Source organism: Vollenhovia emeryi, unplaced genomic scaffold (assembly GCF_000949405.1).
Source record: "Vollenhovia emeryi isolate VEMERY1.0 unplaced genomic scaffold, V.emery_V1.0 DF939121.1, whole genome shotgun sequence".
In the NCBI taxonomy this organism is placed as follows: domain Eukaryota; kingdom Metazoa; phylum Arthropoda; class Insecta; order Hymenoptera; family Formicidae; genus Vollenhovia; species Vollenhovia emeryi.
This window is the reverse complement of record NW_011967245.1, coordinates 1,112,557-1,129,465: the sequence shown is the minus strand read 5'-3', so window position 1 is coordinate 1,129,465 and position 16,909 is coordinate 1,112,557. Positions and strand designations below refer to the sequence as shown.

Below are 16,909 nucleotides of genomic sequence, written 5' to 3'. Positions count from 1 at the left end.
GATTAGATTGAAATTTGACCAATCACAGTAAAGTTTACTAATCTCAAGTTTAGTAACTTTTACTCCAATTGGTCAAATTTCAATCTAATCCCAATCTCAATCCGTAGTCTGATACGGGCTTTATTGGCTCTCGCAAGCAATCCAGTAGGAAAAAATAGTGTGCCGTTGGCTTAAGACACAGAATTGACCATTAGAATGTTCGCATACGTTTCTCTTTCGAATGCGCTCAAGAATCAAGCTCTCGTCGGCAGGAATGTTCGACGAACGCGGGAACAGGTGCAGATAGAAGTATCTGCGGTGTAACTTCGAGCGGCGCATATATCAGAATCAGATGCGCATAATCAGACGTAAACAATCCTGTTACTTATCGATACGGTACGCGACTCCGGCTAGATACACAACGTCGAGCGAATGTAATCGCAATGCAAATATGTTGCAATCGCGTACGAAGACGACGGTGCTCAAATAGTTTCTATCGAATAGCACAGGTGATCGTGGCGCGAAAAGAATTCACGTTTGTTTTTTTTAATTCTTTGTGAATTTGCGCGATCTGTTTAAAAAAATGCTTTCCGGTGCGAATTTTCACGGTTTGTAAGAGTTGAATTTCTTTTTGCATCCGAAAAAGAGCCGAAATTAGCGACATGAAAGCGCGTTCTTCTCCAACTCTTAAAGATCACGTTTTTTAGAAACGGAAATAGGATGGGGAAGAGGAATTCATGTCGCGATTCAGGAATTCGAAAAGAGTTTCTTCGCTATCTGAAATGGAGAACAGGCGGACTCGCCTCCGGATTCGTTCCGATGTTCGCGCGAAAAGACTCGAAGACGACAAAGTTCATCAGTTCGATATTCGCGAGAGACGTAACTCTTTCACGACTTATTTATTGTTTTTTTTTTAAGCGAGACACTAGCGTCCCAAGGAACCAGAGAGGCAGAAAATCTAAGCGGGACCAACGTATGGAGGAAAGTTCTCTATTATGAGATAGATCTCTAATACGAGATAGCAGGTTTTCAACGCCCAAATTCAATCACAAATCTTTCTTCGCAACGATTACACGATCTGACAATGGATTTTCCGCTGAACAAATTTCGTTCCAGCGGCAATAAATTCATGGTGGGATCAACAGATGAAGGCCCGAACGCGCGAAGCAACTTAAGCAGTAAAACTTAAAACTTATACAGCGGCTTTCGAGGACGCGAGCAGCCATTTTGAAACTTTAAGCAACGCCGAAAATTTCGATTGGTTGAAATTCTCAAGTTTCCAGTCTCGCCGCTCAAGTTTCTTCGCGCGTTTCCAGCTTCACGCTTATTAATTTAACAGAAACTCCGCGCTATCCGCGTATTAGAGTCCTGTCTCATAATAGGGGACTTTCCTCCGAAGGTCCCGAAAGGTTTAAGGCTGATTTATGCAATACCGTAACCGCTAACCTACGCCGGAATCGGTAAAAATTAACCAATTGCAAACTGTTCTCCTCAACTTTAACGACGACTGGACAAGTTTCACCGATCCCGGTACAATTTAACAGTTACGGCCTTGCATAAACCAGCCTTTAAAGAGAAACGTGGACGTGACGGACGACCGTGCAGGTATGTGCGCGCGCGCGCGCGCGCGCTCAGGTACACGTGCGCGGCGCGCACGCTTGCGCGCACGCACACACAGGTGCGTGCGTGCGCTGCGTGTCGCGCCTACCTCGTCGCGCGCCTTCTCCTCCCCCCCCCCTCCCGCCGCCGCGCGTTACATCGCCCACCGCCCCTTCTCCCGCCCCCGCCGTCGCCCAATCGCCCAGCCCGTGCGTTACGTGCCCCGATGCCGCGCACCTTGGTTTCGTGACTCGCATCGCGGCACCTCTCTCACGGCTCCCGCGCGGCGCGGGCACGAGGCTGGTGACGTCGGGCCGCATCGCAGCAGGTAAACGTTCCGTTTCTTCTCGCGGCCAGCGCGCGACCGCGCTCTCCCGCTACCTGGGTGTCCGCGCCGAGGGCGTCTCGCGCGCGCGCGCGCGCGCGCGAGAGAGAGATACCTAGATCGCCGACGGAGAGGCCCGCCCGAGTCGCCGACCGGGGAATCCCCGGTTCGCCAACAGTCGCGTCCGCGCGTGGCCGATCGCCCCGTCGTCGGTCCCCGCGTCTCTCCCGCGGCGGAACGTTCCACGTGAGAATGACAGTCTCGGGCTCCACATCCGGGGACACTCCCTTTTAGCCGAGCGAATTCAATGGTGCGACGTGCGTGCGTGCGTGCGTGCGTTCGCGCGCGCGCGTCGACGAGTGCCGGGATCCCAGATAACATGCTTGTCTAAAAGACATCTTCAAGACCTCTTTAAGACGTCTTTAAGATATCTTTTAGACGTGTATGTCTAAGGCCCGGTCTACAATGAGTCGTTAGTCCTTAGTCAGAAGTCGCAACTATATGTTGATCCTTTTCCTTTCTGGGTGGAAGGAAAAGGACCGACATATAGTTCCGACTTCTGACTAACGACTCATTGTAGACCGGGCCTAAAAGACGTGTTAAAGACATCTTAAAGATGTCTTTTAGACATGCATGTTATCTGGGATGTTAGGCGGCCCGGAAATCGAGAGAGTGCAAAGCGTCGGCTGATCGCGATCAGTTTAATCTTGCCGTCCTTAATATTCTACAAACGTTGTCCTCGACCCTTTCGCGACAGGATTCGTGTCCAGGCTCCCGCCGATGTAAACGCGTTTCTTTTACCAACGGGACGCACGCCGGGCCTCTTTTTAAATTTCGTCAGCGAATCCTCTTTGATCGCCGAGCCCGGACGGCCAGTGCGAGCACAAGTTGCTTTCCGTACTGCTAACAAAAATGTTAGCGTCTCGCTGTGCACCTACGTCGTCTATTGTGCTGTTGCTCGCCAGCACTTCATGCCGGAAACGAAACATTTGCCAAACATTACGCTCGCATTAAGTGCTCGGCCAGATGCACTATATATGTATAACATGTTTATATCTGTTTAGAAAATTGATAACAGTGTGTGCTAACTCTTTGTTAACAGTATGCCCTGTTCGACGCGCTCTCTCTTTAAGCCTCGTCTACAATAGTCGCGCAGGCTGTGTCGCGTGTCGTACGAGAATGCCGTAAGTATATTGTTCCCGGCTGTCGCAGAAGCCCCTGTCGGAGTTGAACCAACTTCAACCTTCTGCGACTGCGACAAGTCGCACGAGATCGGCCAATCGTATTACGTTGGCGCTAAAAGTGATTTGCCTCGCGTTGCTGGCAGCTAGCTGATCCGCAGTGAATTCTCTCATTAATGTTTTGTATTAATGTAAACAACGTATTGTAGAAAACGGAAGCCGAGGACAGTCTTATTGTTAGCGCAGACAAGGAGACAATGGCCTTTGTCCGCGCAAACCCCCCTTGTTGTGGCAGAAGCGTGTTACAATTAATCAAAAGGACAAGAATATCATCAATCAAGCGTTTTCGCTGAGCAAACGGTAATATAAGGACAGTAAGTTAAAAAATTGGGAGCAAAGCTGTAGAAGGATCAGTAATCGCCGGGCATCCATTGTGGCTGCGTTCGATTTGACGCTATCGCGAATCTTTGCGACTATTGTAGACTATTGCGACACTCATGCGACGCAACCTGTGCGACTATTGTAGACGAGGCTTTAGCTGTACCTGAACTCAAACATTGAATTCATACTCCTAGCATCAGATGCTGTCATTTTATTTCCATACGTTGCTTGAGCACACCGATGAATTTAAAAGAAAGCGAATGACACGACGGGGATTCTCACGTGCTCACTGTTTTCCGCAGTCATGAGCTCCGAGGATACAACCGACAATGCGGCGGCAGCCAATCCCTCCGGCGTGGCAGCGCAGACGAAGCATTGGGTCCAATTTGACGAGGAGGCCGAGCCGGGGGAAGCCGTCGGCGCCAGGGGTAAAGCGGCCGGCAACAGTAGCGCGCCCGCCGTGATTAAACCTGAATCGGTCACCGTGCAGGTCGACAAGATCGGCAAGAGCGCCGAGCCGGCCGACGTCAACGACAGGCGCGGCAACGAGTACAGGGGTGCTGTGATAGCAACCGAATCCGTCCAGATTAACTTAGATAGGTCAGGCTTAAGTCGCTCCATCACATCCGAGACGCCGGAGCCGAAACTGCCGTTGTCCGACGTGCGCGCCAAGTCCGAGGCCAAGAGCGCCTCCCTGAAGACCATCGATCTGCGGGACGTGTCCAACGGCAGGAACGCGCCGAGCAACGTCGTCAGCACGTCGATCGGGAACATCAGGCAGGGCTTCGCCAACGGCGACACCATCGTCACTCTCCTGCCGGTGAACACCAAGTGGCCGTGGATCACCCCGGCCAGATTCAGGCCGGAACTGGTGCCGGAGGAATTGATGGCGCAGGGATTAACCGTAAGTATAATTCGCCGGGTCTTCTTCTCGAGGCCTGATGGGTCTCCTAGAGACGATCACCCCCTAATTTCGCCACGGGAAAGGATTGTGAGCCTCTCGTCCTCCGCGGAGCATCGAATTTTCTTTTCGGAGCAACTTCTTGTTTACTTTCCCTCTATATAAACAGAGTGATTTATTCCTCAGTCAGCTTGGAATTAATCTTCCGATATCTCGTTTTTATCGCAGTGGATTGTCTTGAGAATTCCCAGTACGCTGAGCGAGGTTTACGGCAATCGAATATCAGAGGCTTTGCCTGATAAGCGATCACGGCAGCTTCGAGTTACTTAACACCGCAATTATCATATTACTTTTAATATATATATATATTTTATTTATTTTATTTATATAAAATTCTCTCACCTGTATCATATTTAAACGTGCAATAATATTCCTCTACATATTTATGAATTTTACGGGGGATAATCCTCCACTTTTGTGCGTGTACAAATTATAAGCTGCAATTTGAAAAATAAAAATATTTAATATAGAAATACTCTTACGCGCTTCCTATATATATACTCTAGAAAGGGATAAAAACGATCAGCAGTTTAACGAGATAGATGTGTTGCAGCTCACAGTGGAAGATTACGTTCACATAATGGAATTACTTGTGAACGATGTACGCTTCAATATGTATAACATATGCTACAAGAGGATTCTCGTCCTTTGGATATTCACCGCTTTCGTCGTGCTGCTCGGTCTACTGTTCTCCGGCGTGACCGGCCTCACTCTGTTCGGGCTCGGTGTTATGTGGTTAGTCCTGAATGCAGCCGCAATATTCTTCTGCATGTTCATCAAGATTAAGCTCAATCACAACCTCGAGAAATGTATGGCTCAAGTTAACAAACATTTATTAAGGCATAAAATATTGCTGGGATTAGACGACAGAGGGAAGATCTCCTGCCACAAAGTCAACCTGTGTTTCATATACTTTGATACTACGGATTGCGTTGTAAGTGAAGTTTTTTTTTTCGTCGAAATATGATTCGATATTATTTTTTTTTATATAAAATTTGGCACGAAGATAAATATTTGCGTGGATAAATATTGCGTAGACACGAAGTGACGCTGTAATTATATTTTTTAATTATTTATAGAGAAAAGTCCTCTATTATGAGATAGGTTTCTAATGGGACATATAGCAGGTTTTCAACACCCAGATTCAATTACAAATCTTTTTTTCGCAACGAATACACCAATATCAATTTTCCGCTAAACAGATTTCGCTCCAAAGGCAATGAATTCATGGTGGAATCAACTGATGCATATTAATTTAACAGAAACCCCGCTATCCCACATTAGGATCCTATATTGTAATAGGGGACTTTCCTCTACATGTGAATCTGCAAGAGACTAATAGACTTACTTTGTGGCTATAGAAAAAGCTACAGGAAGTGATAGAACGGGAAGAACGCGAAGGTAGAGTAATTGGTGGCGATGATGCAAGCGATTTAAGCCGACAACGAGAATTGCAGCAGCGTATGGATATTGACGACGGTGATATTGTTATACAAGGCAGCACCACTACAAGAATCTCTCGCAAACAGGTAAACCGTGTGTTCTTGTTAATATTTTGGCTTAATAACTTTTTATATTTCCGTATATCCAAAGTTCTTTTGATTTTATTTCAATTAAAACATTTTCCTTTATTAATTTATTTTATTGTACATTAATATTTTGAACATTTTATCGATTGGGCTACATATTGAGAAGCTAAATATAAAAGCGCTAGCTTCCTCCCCTCTCCCTTTTATTAAATTAACAATGTGTGAAATAAGGCAAAAAGTTGCAGCTTTGCTACCAATTCTCTTTAATTTGCTTCCTTTTCACTCTTTTCTGCCCTGTTTTAAAGTGCGAATTAATATATACTTGTTTTTGTTTCATGTACAGTGAAGGACAGAATAGTTGCAACACTTTGTTCTTAATGAGTTTAGGAACGTGTATTTAGATTCAGGTTTACATTCCATTCCAAAATCTTCTCCGAGGAATAATTTACTCGATGGCCACTCCGAAATCCTTTTGAGCGTTTTCGATTATTTATTTCTCGAGTAAAATTTTCCCCAGAGAAAATGTTTTGGAACGTAAACCTGAATTTAAATGCGCGTTCCTAAATTCATTTTAAAAAAAGTGTTGCAACCATTCTGTCCATCACTGTACAGAAGAGAAAAAAATCTCTGTGTGACACTGGCACCCCTTTAGCTCTTCAATATACGAGCCTCAATTCTGTATAAATTCAACTTACGTGCGAGATTTGACGTTTACTGACTGCATAAGTTGTATTAAATATTTTGTTGTGCATTTGCATTAAACTACCAGGGTAAAAATGAGCAAGTATTCTGCCGTTATGTGCAACGTTGGGCGAAGGATTACTTGCGTCGACGTTTGGATTGGACAGTTGACGAGGAGGGTGGAAATCCTTCTTCGCCACGTCACTTAGCGTCCGCCTTATGTCCTTGTCAATATATAGAGGAATGGTTACGTAATAAGCCACGCATTCAGGGCAGAGACTTTTGTCCTAGGTGGAGCAACTTTCTTAGAGATAGAGGCATTTGAGAGATACGATTGTTCCATGCTGCTTATAAGAAAAGCTATATACATTGTATATGCGGTTTCACAATTGCTCGCGCACAAAAAAATTCCAGAGGTTTTATAAATTATTGAATTCCCTTCAATAGCTTCCAAAGAAAATTGCTATTTACTTCGATCGGCTTGCAAATGGTATAATCTTTTCTTCAAGATTAATCTTCGTTCACCAGACGTTCATTAAAGTGGCCACTTTTTTTCTTGTAAAAGTAAGCTAAAACGCACAACGTGTACGGATAAACAGTTTTTAAATCTAAATTAGACATTTGTTGCGTGGTACAAAAATCGTCAGGAAACTTTATTCTCATAAATTTTGTTAAAGCTAATTTTTAATATGCTTTCGAGCATAGTGACATAATTACTCTGCAATATCCCGATCATTGTTTCTTATTATTGTATTTGTTATATTATTTTTGGAAATTACGTTTATTGATTTTATGCCATTTATATGCGTTAAATTTTTAAGTATTTTGAATGTACTTAACATGATTTATCTAGAATTTATCTATATTTATCGAAATATTTTTATCTAGATAATCATTTATCTAGAAATATCAAAGCTAACTAGTACATGATAAGCGACAATATCTGACTCAAAGATTAAAATTAATATAACTGTAGAGCTATATAGAACTATACAGAATACAGCGGAACCGTCTTTCGTTTTTAGATCAAGACTCGTATTTACATTCTACGTTTAATGCTAAATGTGGTGTTTATACGTTATGTTTTTACTTATATAAGATGAAGATTACATTCAGTTGTACCATAACGTGAAGATTATGCCACATTTAACGTTAAAATTAACAATAGATCTGTGTCTTAACATAATCCATAGAGATAGTGAGCAATGGATATTTTCTATTTGAACATTCCAGTAAATCGTTTCCGTTGGGAGGCAGTTAGTATTCGGAAAAATTTTTAGGGCTGTGTCAAACCTTATTTATTCTGACAAGTGCTGACAAGGAGTATTCTCCTCTTTTTACTAGAAATATTTTGATGCCCTAATTATATGTAACGATCTTGATCTTGTTGAAATATATACATATATATATTGTGAAAAATATATACCTGTAAAATGGTGAACAGAGTTTTAAAATTGGTAATGTGGACATGCATTTCATATAATGACGAAAAAAATCTACTTTTAAAAAGTTATTATCAAACATAATCGAACAAAGTCAGAGACATATCATTGGACACTTTTTTTACAAACTGAACTACTAAAGTATATTATTTATAAATATCAGTTCTCAATAGTTATATATAACATTGAACTTGTACTTGGAGTAAACAAACTTGAGAGAATTTCTTGACAGAAAATTGAAAGAGGGAAAGGTGTGTGAAAGAGAAACCACACATTACTGTTTCGCGAAAGCTGAGGCGAAGGGTTCTACTGAATGATGATGGTGTGTGTTGACAGGAACGGGCGGAGTTGCTGTTGCTGAGGTATGCGTCTCGATGGGCACGTCACTTCGTGCGTCGCAGACTTGATCTGGTTATAGACTCGCAGGAACGTGATAGAGGCGTTACGGGTCTGTCTGTTCCACCGCGCCATTGTGTCTCCGCCCGTTGCCCTTGTCAATTCATTGAGGACCATCTCAAACACAAGCCGAAAGGCAAGTTGACGTTACGTAAATTCTTTCTAATGCCAGACTTCACTAGATGACTGCCAATGGAGACTGATATCACTTTGAAAAAGAAAAGGGCACTTTAGAGTCTTACGGTGAAAATCCTGGACAAAGAAACTACGCTGATGTGTCTCTGATACTTTAAACGACTTAATGTTGTACAGTTGTTTGTTATTCATTAGCTCATTCAACAATCATCCTTTTTACGATATTAATAGATTATAAGCGCAACGTAATTACGTTAGTCATATAGTCTTGCAGGATAACTATCCATTTGTGGTTTTAGTATTTGTTTAGATTGTACTATTTTATTATTACATGGTAGCATGGAACGCACAATTAATGGGATGAAAAATTCATACATCGAAAAATATCAATATATATATCATATATCGTATATATCATATATATATATCAATATTTATGTTCGAGTGAATTTTGTTGAAACTTGCAACGATCATAGATCGAGACTGTCTACCTTTATTAGATCACATTCCATGTGCTGATAATTTGTTGAAAAATTAATGCGTTTAAAGAGAGATATTAATATATCGTGAAAAATGTTTCTTACATTATATCTGTTATTTAAAATTTTGTTATACGTATGTGTGCTTTCTTTATATTATCATATGTATTCTCATACCACGTTGTTAGCTTTGCTTTTACTTGCACTACAATCTTTGAGAATTTTTTGATAAATATCAATATCGATTTTTTAAATTTCATTTGCAGCTACGCTTGATCGCGTCGTTAAATAACATGTCAAGTCACATGTACATGATATACATATCGTACGATAATACGTGATAATACTTCGCAGCTTTCGAGATATAATTGTAAAGAATGCTAAAAGTAAGGAAGAAACTTTGTCCCGAGCATACTTTTCAGATCTTAAATCGCGCAACGCTGAGCTAAAGCAAACGAAATTGTTCGCCATTTTAAAAGGTAAAATTTATTTTCCACAATTTGAAACAATACAACGGCATGGATATTATTCGCCTTCTTACTAAGGCACGCACAACTTGCGTTTGTTTATTTGTGACTAATATAATTTAATCAAAGATTTTGTTATTACTTATAAGATTGAGAGTTCCTCTTCGTGAGGAGTAATAATACTAGTACGATAAGGATTCGACACCGAACGGCACTATCGTACTCGATAGTGCCGTTCGTCGTGTTTAACTCGTCTTTATTTTCGGATTAAAAGAGAGCTTTTTCGAGCCTTTATTATATTCCTTATAGGTCTGAGGTAAAGGCATTAATTCCTTTAAAAGTATGAGATTTATATATATAAAAAACAGGGTATGTTGTCCACATACACTGATATTTTTTCAGAGCGGGATCGTCGAGTGTATAACTGTTTGATAAAAGTGATGAATCCCACAAGACAATAAATCTAACAATTATTTGATATTAATGTGTTTAATTTAACGCTTCCATTTAACGCTGGCACGTCCTCGATTTTGCAGTTCTCTTCGAACCGTTGCGACACAACGAATTTGAAAGGGAGGAAATTCTAACCCACCTGTCCTGATGTTTTCGAGGGTGCTCTTTCTAATGGTGCCTATGAAAAATAAAAAAAGAAAAGCCGCTATTTTGGTTTACCATCGCCGAAAATTTTCTTTCCCACCGTGGTAATTTTAAGTTTAGCCATCGAGGACGCGATATTTATCGGTTTTGAGCTGGTCCCCAGCCCAGGGAGATGTGGGAAATTGATTTTTGATCGACATCTTGAACGATGTCGATCAAAAAATGACGATGTTTCGAATGAAAATTGATTTTTCTCATATTAGGCTTTTCTTTTTTTATTTTTCATTGGCACCATTAGAAAGAGCACCCTCGAAAACATCGGGACAAGTTGATTAGAACTTCCACCCTTTCAAATTCATTGTGTTGCAACGGCTCGAAGAGAACTGCAAAATCCAGGACGTTTCGGCGTCAATGGGTTAAGAACATTTTGGGATTTCTTTGGACTTTGTAAGCGTTCGGTCTATTTTCTTCGGTGCAATCGTACATGTACTATCGTGGAGAGCAGTTGATCACGATAAAATTTATTATCGTAGTCAATGCTACGAAGTGATTCACTCTCAGCTATGTTATAAGTACTGCTATACAAATTAGTGATACATTGTATGCATCACGCCATCGCGCGTGCGCTTGCACGCGATTTTTAAATGTATTAGGCATACACGAGATATGAAAACTTACATATTTGTTACATCCGTCCTGAAAATCTGCATAGACGTAAGCCGTAGTTAAGATGTAATATACTTTTATATTGTGTTTACAGAGTACTTATTGCAGAATCCACCACAAAATTGTAATTGTACAGAACAGCCGATTCCTATAATATACAAACTGTAAAGCACTTTTATATGACTGTTAAAAATGTTGTGGAATAAAATATACATATGTCTATTCTTTACCATGCCGTGTGTTTTTATGTGAAAGCAGCAAGGCGGCGATTGAACATTATCATCTTTATGTAGTCTTGAAGCTCGTATTAACTTTTATGTAGTGCGTATTAATATGTAACTAACATGTACTAATCTTGAGGGATTCCTTGCATGCAGCCGGACGGAAGATGATGAATCTCAGTATATTACCTCATCCACATATCATCAGCACGTAATAATATTCTCTAATATTATGTAAGTATTACACCAAGAAAGTTCTATAACGCACTCGCTAGTGAATACAGTTTTAATTGAATAAAACGCAAGAAATTTGATATTCATATTTAAAAATGTGCCTCAATTATTCTAGCGCAATTAAATTGATCGAACTCGGTTTACATTTTACATACCGGAACAAAAATTGAATTCTAAAGTTAGCTGCACCTTGATTACACGGATAATTTTTTCTTGCACAACGATATCCAATTTGCTGAAAGGTCTTTGCGTGTCGCGTGATTAGCAAGAAGAAACTCTATACCTATTATTATTCCATTAATTTGATGCTCAATTATTTCCTGCCTTGCATGCATGGTTATTTGGGAATTGTGCGTCTAATAACACCTCGAAATAGTAAAGGAGAAAAAGATATTTAAAACACAATCCTGTTCGGCTGTCTTTTGTATTCTTCGTAGTTTCAAAATTCTTTTACACACACACACACACATACACACGTTTATTTTCCCAACCTTTCTAGTCTTAAACATAGATGAAAGCAGCTAACATTATAATAAAAAATGTTTTAAATTCGAAATAACTTTCTTTATTGAACATTAAACGACTGCATATCTCAAACGTATCCTGATATCAAGAAACATTCAAGTATTGTATAATTGACTCTAAGTTGACGTTTTTGTTGTCCAACACATTTTATTGTGTAAATTTTCATTATACGTATAAATTTATATTCAGTGGCAAATATTTGTAAAGATACGAAAAGAATATCGTATGTCAGGGTATGTTTGCATTCTTAATTATTCCTAATGTATATATTAATCTGTCGATGTGACTTTTCCAGGATATCCACCAGGATTTACATGGTGTGCCTACCTTAGTGAACCTGTGAGCCGATTTGATATGGTACCAAGTTTCTCCCAATAGTTTCTGCCCTTACAGATCGTGTTGATATAATACCATTTCGCGTGAATTTATATATAGAAACAGATGAGCTATATATCATAAAACAAGACGTACCGTTGTATGTACACTAAGAATCACTGATGCCTTCCTATACGAGTTTAGACGCATGTAGAACACAGCGGGGAGCACATATTTTTGCATAAGTTCATGAGCAAATGCATAACGAATTTGATTGGTCTATCCCAGATAGCACAAGACACTTCTATGAACATTTTAAGAATATTCTTCAAGAATATTTGGAATATTCCATAGGTCATTCTTATATATTTATCTTATGTTCGTGGAACATACGATTGGCACTACTATAAATCTTTTTCGAACGTGAATAGAATAATCTGTCGAATATAGCGTGTCGGTTATATATGGGTGTGATCACAGGTATCACTGCCTTTTGCATAAGATAAGTGTATTACACAATAAACAATGTGCAATACATAAACTCGATGAATATTCAAAAATTATTCTGAACGTTCCAAAGACATTCTTGACGAATATTCTAAAAACGTTCTTCTTTGTTATGAATATACGATTTCTAATTGTAATAATCTATATATATATTTATAGAATATTCGATTGCATAAGGAAATGGACCAATCAAATTCGTTATGCATATGCTTATGCACTTATGCAAAAGTGTGTGCTCCCCGCTTTACACATTTTCCATGTGCAAAATGTATAAATGCGTTAGTATTTGCACAAATTCATGTGAGAAGGCATCGGTGATTCCTAGTGTACAACGAGAGCTATTTGCGCGTTAATTTCAACCGTATACCTTTTGTTAGCGCAATTTTTCTAGATATAGCGAGAGTTTATATTGTTATCAAGTTTTATAAACTTATATATTTTTTATAACTATATTCTTTGATGTTAGCAATTATTAATCTGTTTTCGAGCTTCTGATCGTTTTTTAATATTATCTTTAATAAATTGCTCAATGGCATACAGCGTTTCGGTGGTTCAAATTATCGGTTAGAGTTGCTTGATCTCTTATTCGGAAACTATTCACAGAAACAATGAAATGATTTTCCGAAATAGTTGTGCGCACGACACAGTATTACGAGATATAAGTATCCTTAATTGTACCAATATATTTTTGTTGAACATAAGTAAGATATAATTAATATAATTATATGCCAAGATAGCCACACGCTTGACAGGCAACACTCGGTACTCTCTATTATTCAAAGAGCTGTAAAAAAATGTCAAGTAGAGTATGCCGTTTCGTAAGAAAACTATAATACGGGAACTACAAAAAATAGTAAAAAAAATACTCGATAAAAATTTATAATAAGTCTCTCCTTTTTTTTCATCACGTTACTCGATTAGTGCAATTTTTGTCTGAAGTAACTTTGGATAACTCTTTGAATAACCGAGGACTATCGTACGGTTCCTCTTAATTAGGGCTACTTCGCATATCTCTAAAGGCCATTCTACAAGTGCGTAAACATAGTTGTAGGGTTGTAGGAGCAGAAGTAGTAGTAAGTGTTGTACATCAAAGTAATATACAATAGAGTAAGATACGTCGTAATTGAAGCGAATGATTGGTTAGCTTTTACGTCCTACATCGTTGCAGTCGTGAAAGATGAAGTTCAGCCATCTTTTACGACAGACTTTACAATCGGAAATGCTAGTTTAAAATTGTGTTTTACAATACTGCACAACCGATAACAACCACGTTTACGCAATTGTAGAATGGCCTTAATGCGTAAAGATACTCGTACAATGTAAGAGTAACTTGTAAGTTTTTACACGCGAGAGGCGAGAGGAAATCATAAATCTTTATAAATGTTATCCACGATAAATGTGACAGATCAAAATTATCGTAGCATCGCGCTGCTACAAGTAGTTGCTAGACGTTAAGTTGTTATTGTGCCTTGTCATAAATTTTGTTGGGAAATTTCTCGTTGTACGAAGTACTATGTATACCATTAAATCGATCTGTGTAATCGTGTACCGTTTAGTGTACCAAAACATATGAACAAATGCGTATCAATGTTAAAAACATAAAGAGACTATTGACAAAGATTTTATCATTAAATATTATACACGACATTGTGATACGATTATTCAATGCATCTTACACGAGACATCGAATGTTTCCTTTTTAAGATCACAGACGCGAATTCAATTAGTCGAAAAGTATTTTCTAAACATATGACAAATAAATTTGTCTACTTTAAATAAGCGGAGGCTCCGAGGAGCTCCACGAAAAGGACAAGTAGAAACATCAGCTAAAGATTAACAAGAATTTTGGGTGGTAAACTATAATAAACTTAACATATCTATTTGCGATGACGAATTGTCAAAACCACTCAACATCACGCCACGTGACTAGTGTACTCTTGCAAATCTGAACTCATCTCTCCTCGTATATCACCAGAGCGGCTTGCGCCTGCTTCCTAATGTCGTCCGCGAGCCTCTTTATCTCCTCGTTGTCAGCGTGCATTTGCTGTCCCTCTTTCTTCAAGGTGTACTCCAGCTGCTTGAGCTGCTGTTTGGTATTCAGATAGGTTTTCACTTTCTTGTATATATCGTCAGAGTTGTCGATAGCCCTTGGACTGTGGGACTCCTTTACGGACGAATCGTCTGAAATCGTACGAGTATAAATCCTCGGTACATAAAAGTGAGCAAACAAATGCAAGGAAAGTTAAACGCAAGTTTCCCCACAGGTTCTATTCACACAGCATGAACAAGCAAATGTTTACTTGTAATTCTGAACGCTTTTTAAGTTGTAATGTTCTGTGAAAATTGTAGGTTTATTTCCTTGAAAATGACCACAATCCGGTTGGTAGAAATGTTGGAACAATTTAAGTAAACCACCTGCTAGTTAGGTCGCAGAGGACAGTTCCTCATTATGAGATAGGCTCCTGATATGAGATAGCGGAGTTTCGGCAAAATTAATAGGCATCATCTGTTGGTTCCACCATGAATTTATTGCCCTTGAAGTGAAATCTGCTTGCTGGAAAATTGATTGTTAGATCGTGTAATCGTTGCGAAAAAAAAAGATCGCAATTGAATTTGGACGTTGAAAACCTACTATCTCATAATAGAGGCCTTTCCTCTATAACAATTCTTTCTTTCGTTTACTTATAATCTTGAACGCTACGTCGTCCACCATGGCTCTGTCGAGGTCCTCCAGCATGTGTTCGCGGTCTGGTATGTGGGGCCTTGGTGGAAAGTTCTTCTTGTTGGCGAACATTATAGCGTTGATAACGCGGGGGTTGTATTCCTCTTTTGCTGACAGTGCGACCATCATGACGCCATGACAGCTGACCACGGTCTTAGGCTGGATTCACATGGAGCGTAAGTTGCGTAGAGTAACCTGCGTATCGCCAATCACAGGATAGTTCAACGGAATTATTGAAACGGTTCCACAGTGACTACGTTTCCACCGAGGGTCAGAGTCGGGCTAGAGTCGGGTCAGAATCGGGTTGGGGTGAGCGTTTTTGCGGTGGAAACACCTAACCCCAACCCGATTCTGACCCAGTTTGGTGATTGGTCATAACTAAAACATGTCGGATGCGCAGTACGGATCGGCGCGAACGTGAAACAAAAGAGCGAGTGCCCATACTGGTTATACTGTGCTATTGGTTGATATTTCCCAATATGGCGTCGTTTTGGAAGGCGCGGAAACAAATCAAAATTAGTTCACGGTGAGAGCACACCTTTTCTTCTTACATCATGGTTCTGCATGGTTATGCATACATTGCATACATTAATGCTCAGGTAAGTGACAATAATGAATGCGTTCCGGCGAGACACTGCTACCGTAGCGCTACAGCTTTTTCGCTACAATTGTAGCGGTGCCATATGTACATTAGCGTGCATAACCTCAAAATTGAATTGTAAGAGTCGCGTTTACCAATTAATTGAAACAAATAGAATGGAAAATATTGAAGATTGGCTCATGAATGACATATTGTTCGATGATTCATCAGATGAAAGCAATGTTAAAGAGGAAGAAGTTCCGCTACAGCGGTACGTTTTGCGTACGCACTCTGTAGCGCTATACCGTAGCGCTACCGTAGCGCTACGGTAGCAGTGTCTTGCCGGAACGCACTCATTGGCCTAGTTTACGTCGTGCACTTGATACGCGTATGTCCCAGTCTACAATAGATGATTTAAGCCCTAAGCTTTAAGAAATTGGCCAATCACGGTCAAGTATGAGTAGAATGCGCGACTGTGATTAGTCAATTTCTTAAGGCTTAGGGCTTAAATCTCTATTGTAGACTGGGACTATCAAGTAGTGTATTTGAGCTGATCAGCCAATGATTAAACTGATTTACTAGTTATTTACTATTTGATACGCGTACCAAGTGATCGATGTAAACTAGGCCATTGGGTCCAAAAAAAGATATGTGGACCATGTGGACAAAAGATCTGGAACTTACTTTAATATGTGAGATAAAAAATCGACCAATTTTATGGGATGTATCTCATCCAAAATATTCTCGCACTGACATAAAAAATATTTTTCGTCGCTTACACATATTGCGCCAATGTCGCTGTTGCATACGATACATCGTATAATTTTTTTACTTATCACAAATGTCAATGTGTGGAAAATGGCAACTACAATCGTAATTGCCAATCCTTAATTCAATGTGATTGACGAATTACCAATCGCAATCGTAATCGCCAGTCGGGTTGTCGTCGGCAGTTGCTAGTGTGATACCGGCTTAAGGCTGGTATTA

General features: G+C 39.9%; 2 protein-coding genes across 10 annotated transcripts; one reads left to right on the top strand and one right to left on the bottom strand.

Annotated features, from left to right (window-relative positions):
* The first annotated feature begins 1,788 nt into the window (after nucleotides 1-1,788).
* LOC105570162 (transmembrane protein C9orf91 homolog) lies at nucleotides 1,789-12,412 on the top strand. 9 transcript variants are annotated; one of them, XM_012027156.1, is made up of 7 exons: nucleotides 2,508-2,942; nucleotides 3,768-4,369; nucleotides 4,980-5,161; nucleotides 5,267-5,360; nucleotides 5,788-5,955; nucleotides 8,415-8,610; nucleotides 11,196-12,412. In XM_012027156.1, exons 1-7 carry the CDS (start codon nucleotides 2,930-2,932, stop codon nucleotides 11,252-11,254), a joined length of 1,314 nt encoding a protein of 437 aa, XP_011882546.1. In that variant the 5' UTR covers nucleotides 2,508-2,929; the 3' UTR covers nucleotides 11,255-12,412. The 9 variants fall into 9 exon arrangements, with proteins under 9 accessions (XP_011882542.1, XP_011882544.1, XP_011882543.1 ...); XM_012027151.1 differs by adding an exon at nucleotides 3,294-3,458 and having other exon boundaries at nucleotides 2,508-3,087; nucleotides 4,980-5,360; XM_012027152.1 differs by lacking the exon at nucleotides 2,508-2,942 and adding an exon at nucleotides 1,789-1,906 and having other exon boundaries at nucleotides 4,980-5,360.
* A 1,295-nt stretch (nucleotides 12,413-13,707) lies between these two features.
* On the bottom strand, nucleotides 13,708-15,516 carry LOC105570161. The gene is made up of 2 exons (XM_012027148.1): nucleotides 15,303-15,516; nucleotides 13,708-14,801 (listed from the first exon to the last, which is right to left on the bottom strand). Exons 1-2 carry the CDS (start codon nucleotides 15,469-15,471, stop codon nucleotides 14,572-14,574), a joined length of 399 nt encoding a protein of 132 aa, XP_011882538.1. The 5' UTR covers nucleotides 15,472-15,516; the 3' UTR covers nucleotides 13,708-14,571.
* Nucleotides 15,517-16,909: the final 1,393 nt, after the last annotated feature.

Excerpts from the sequence above, each read along its gene's own strand:
- LOC105570162 (XM_012027149.1), top strand. Across the intron at positions 4,370-4,979 it reads TGATGGCGCAGGGATTAACC|CTCACAGTGGAAGATTACGT; the intron begins GTAAGTATAATT and ends GATGTGTTGCAG. Across the intron at positions 8,611-11,195 it reads TCTCAAACACAAGCCGAAAG|CCGGACGGAAGATGATGAAT; the intron begins GCAAGTTGACGT and ends CCTTGCATGCAG.
- LOC105570161 (XM_012027148.1), bottom strand. The coding sequence starts at position 15,471 with ATGATGGTCGCACTGTCAGCAAAAGAGGAATACAACCCCCGCGTTATC. Across the intron at positions 14,802-15,302 it reads CGTAGCGTTCAAGATTATAA|ACGATTCGTCCGTAAAGGAG; the intron begins GTAAACGAAAGA and ends GTACGATTTCAG.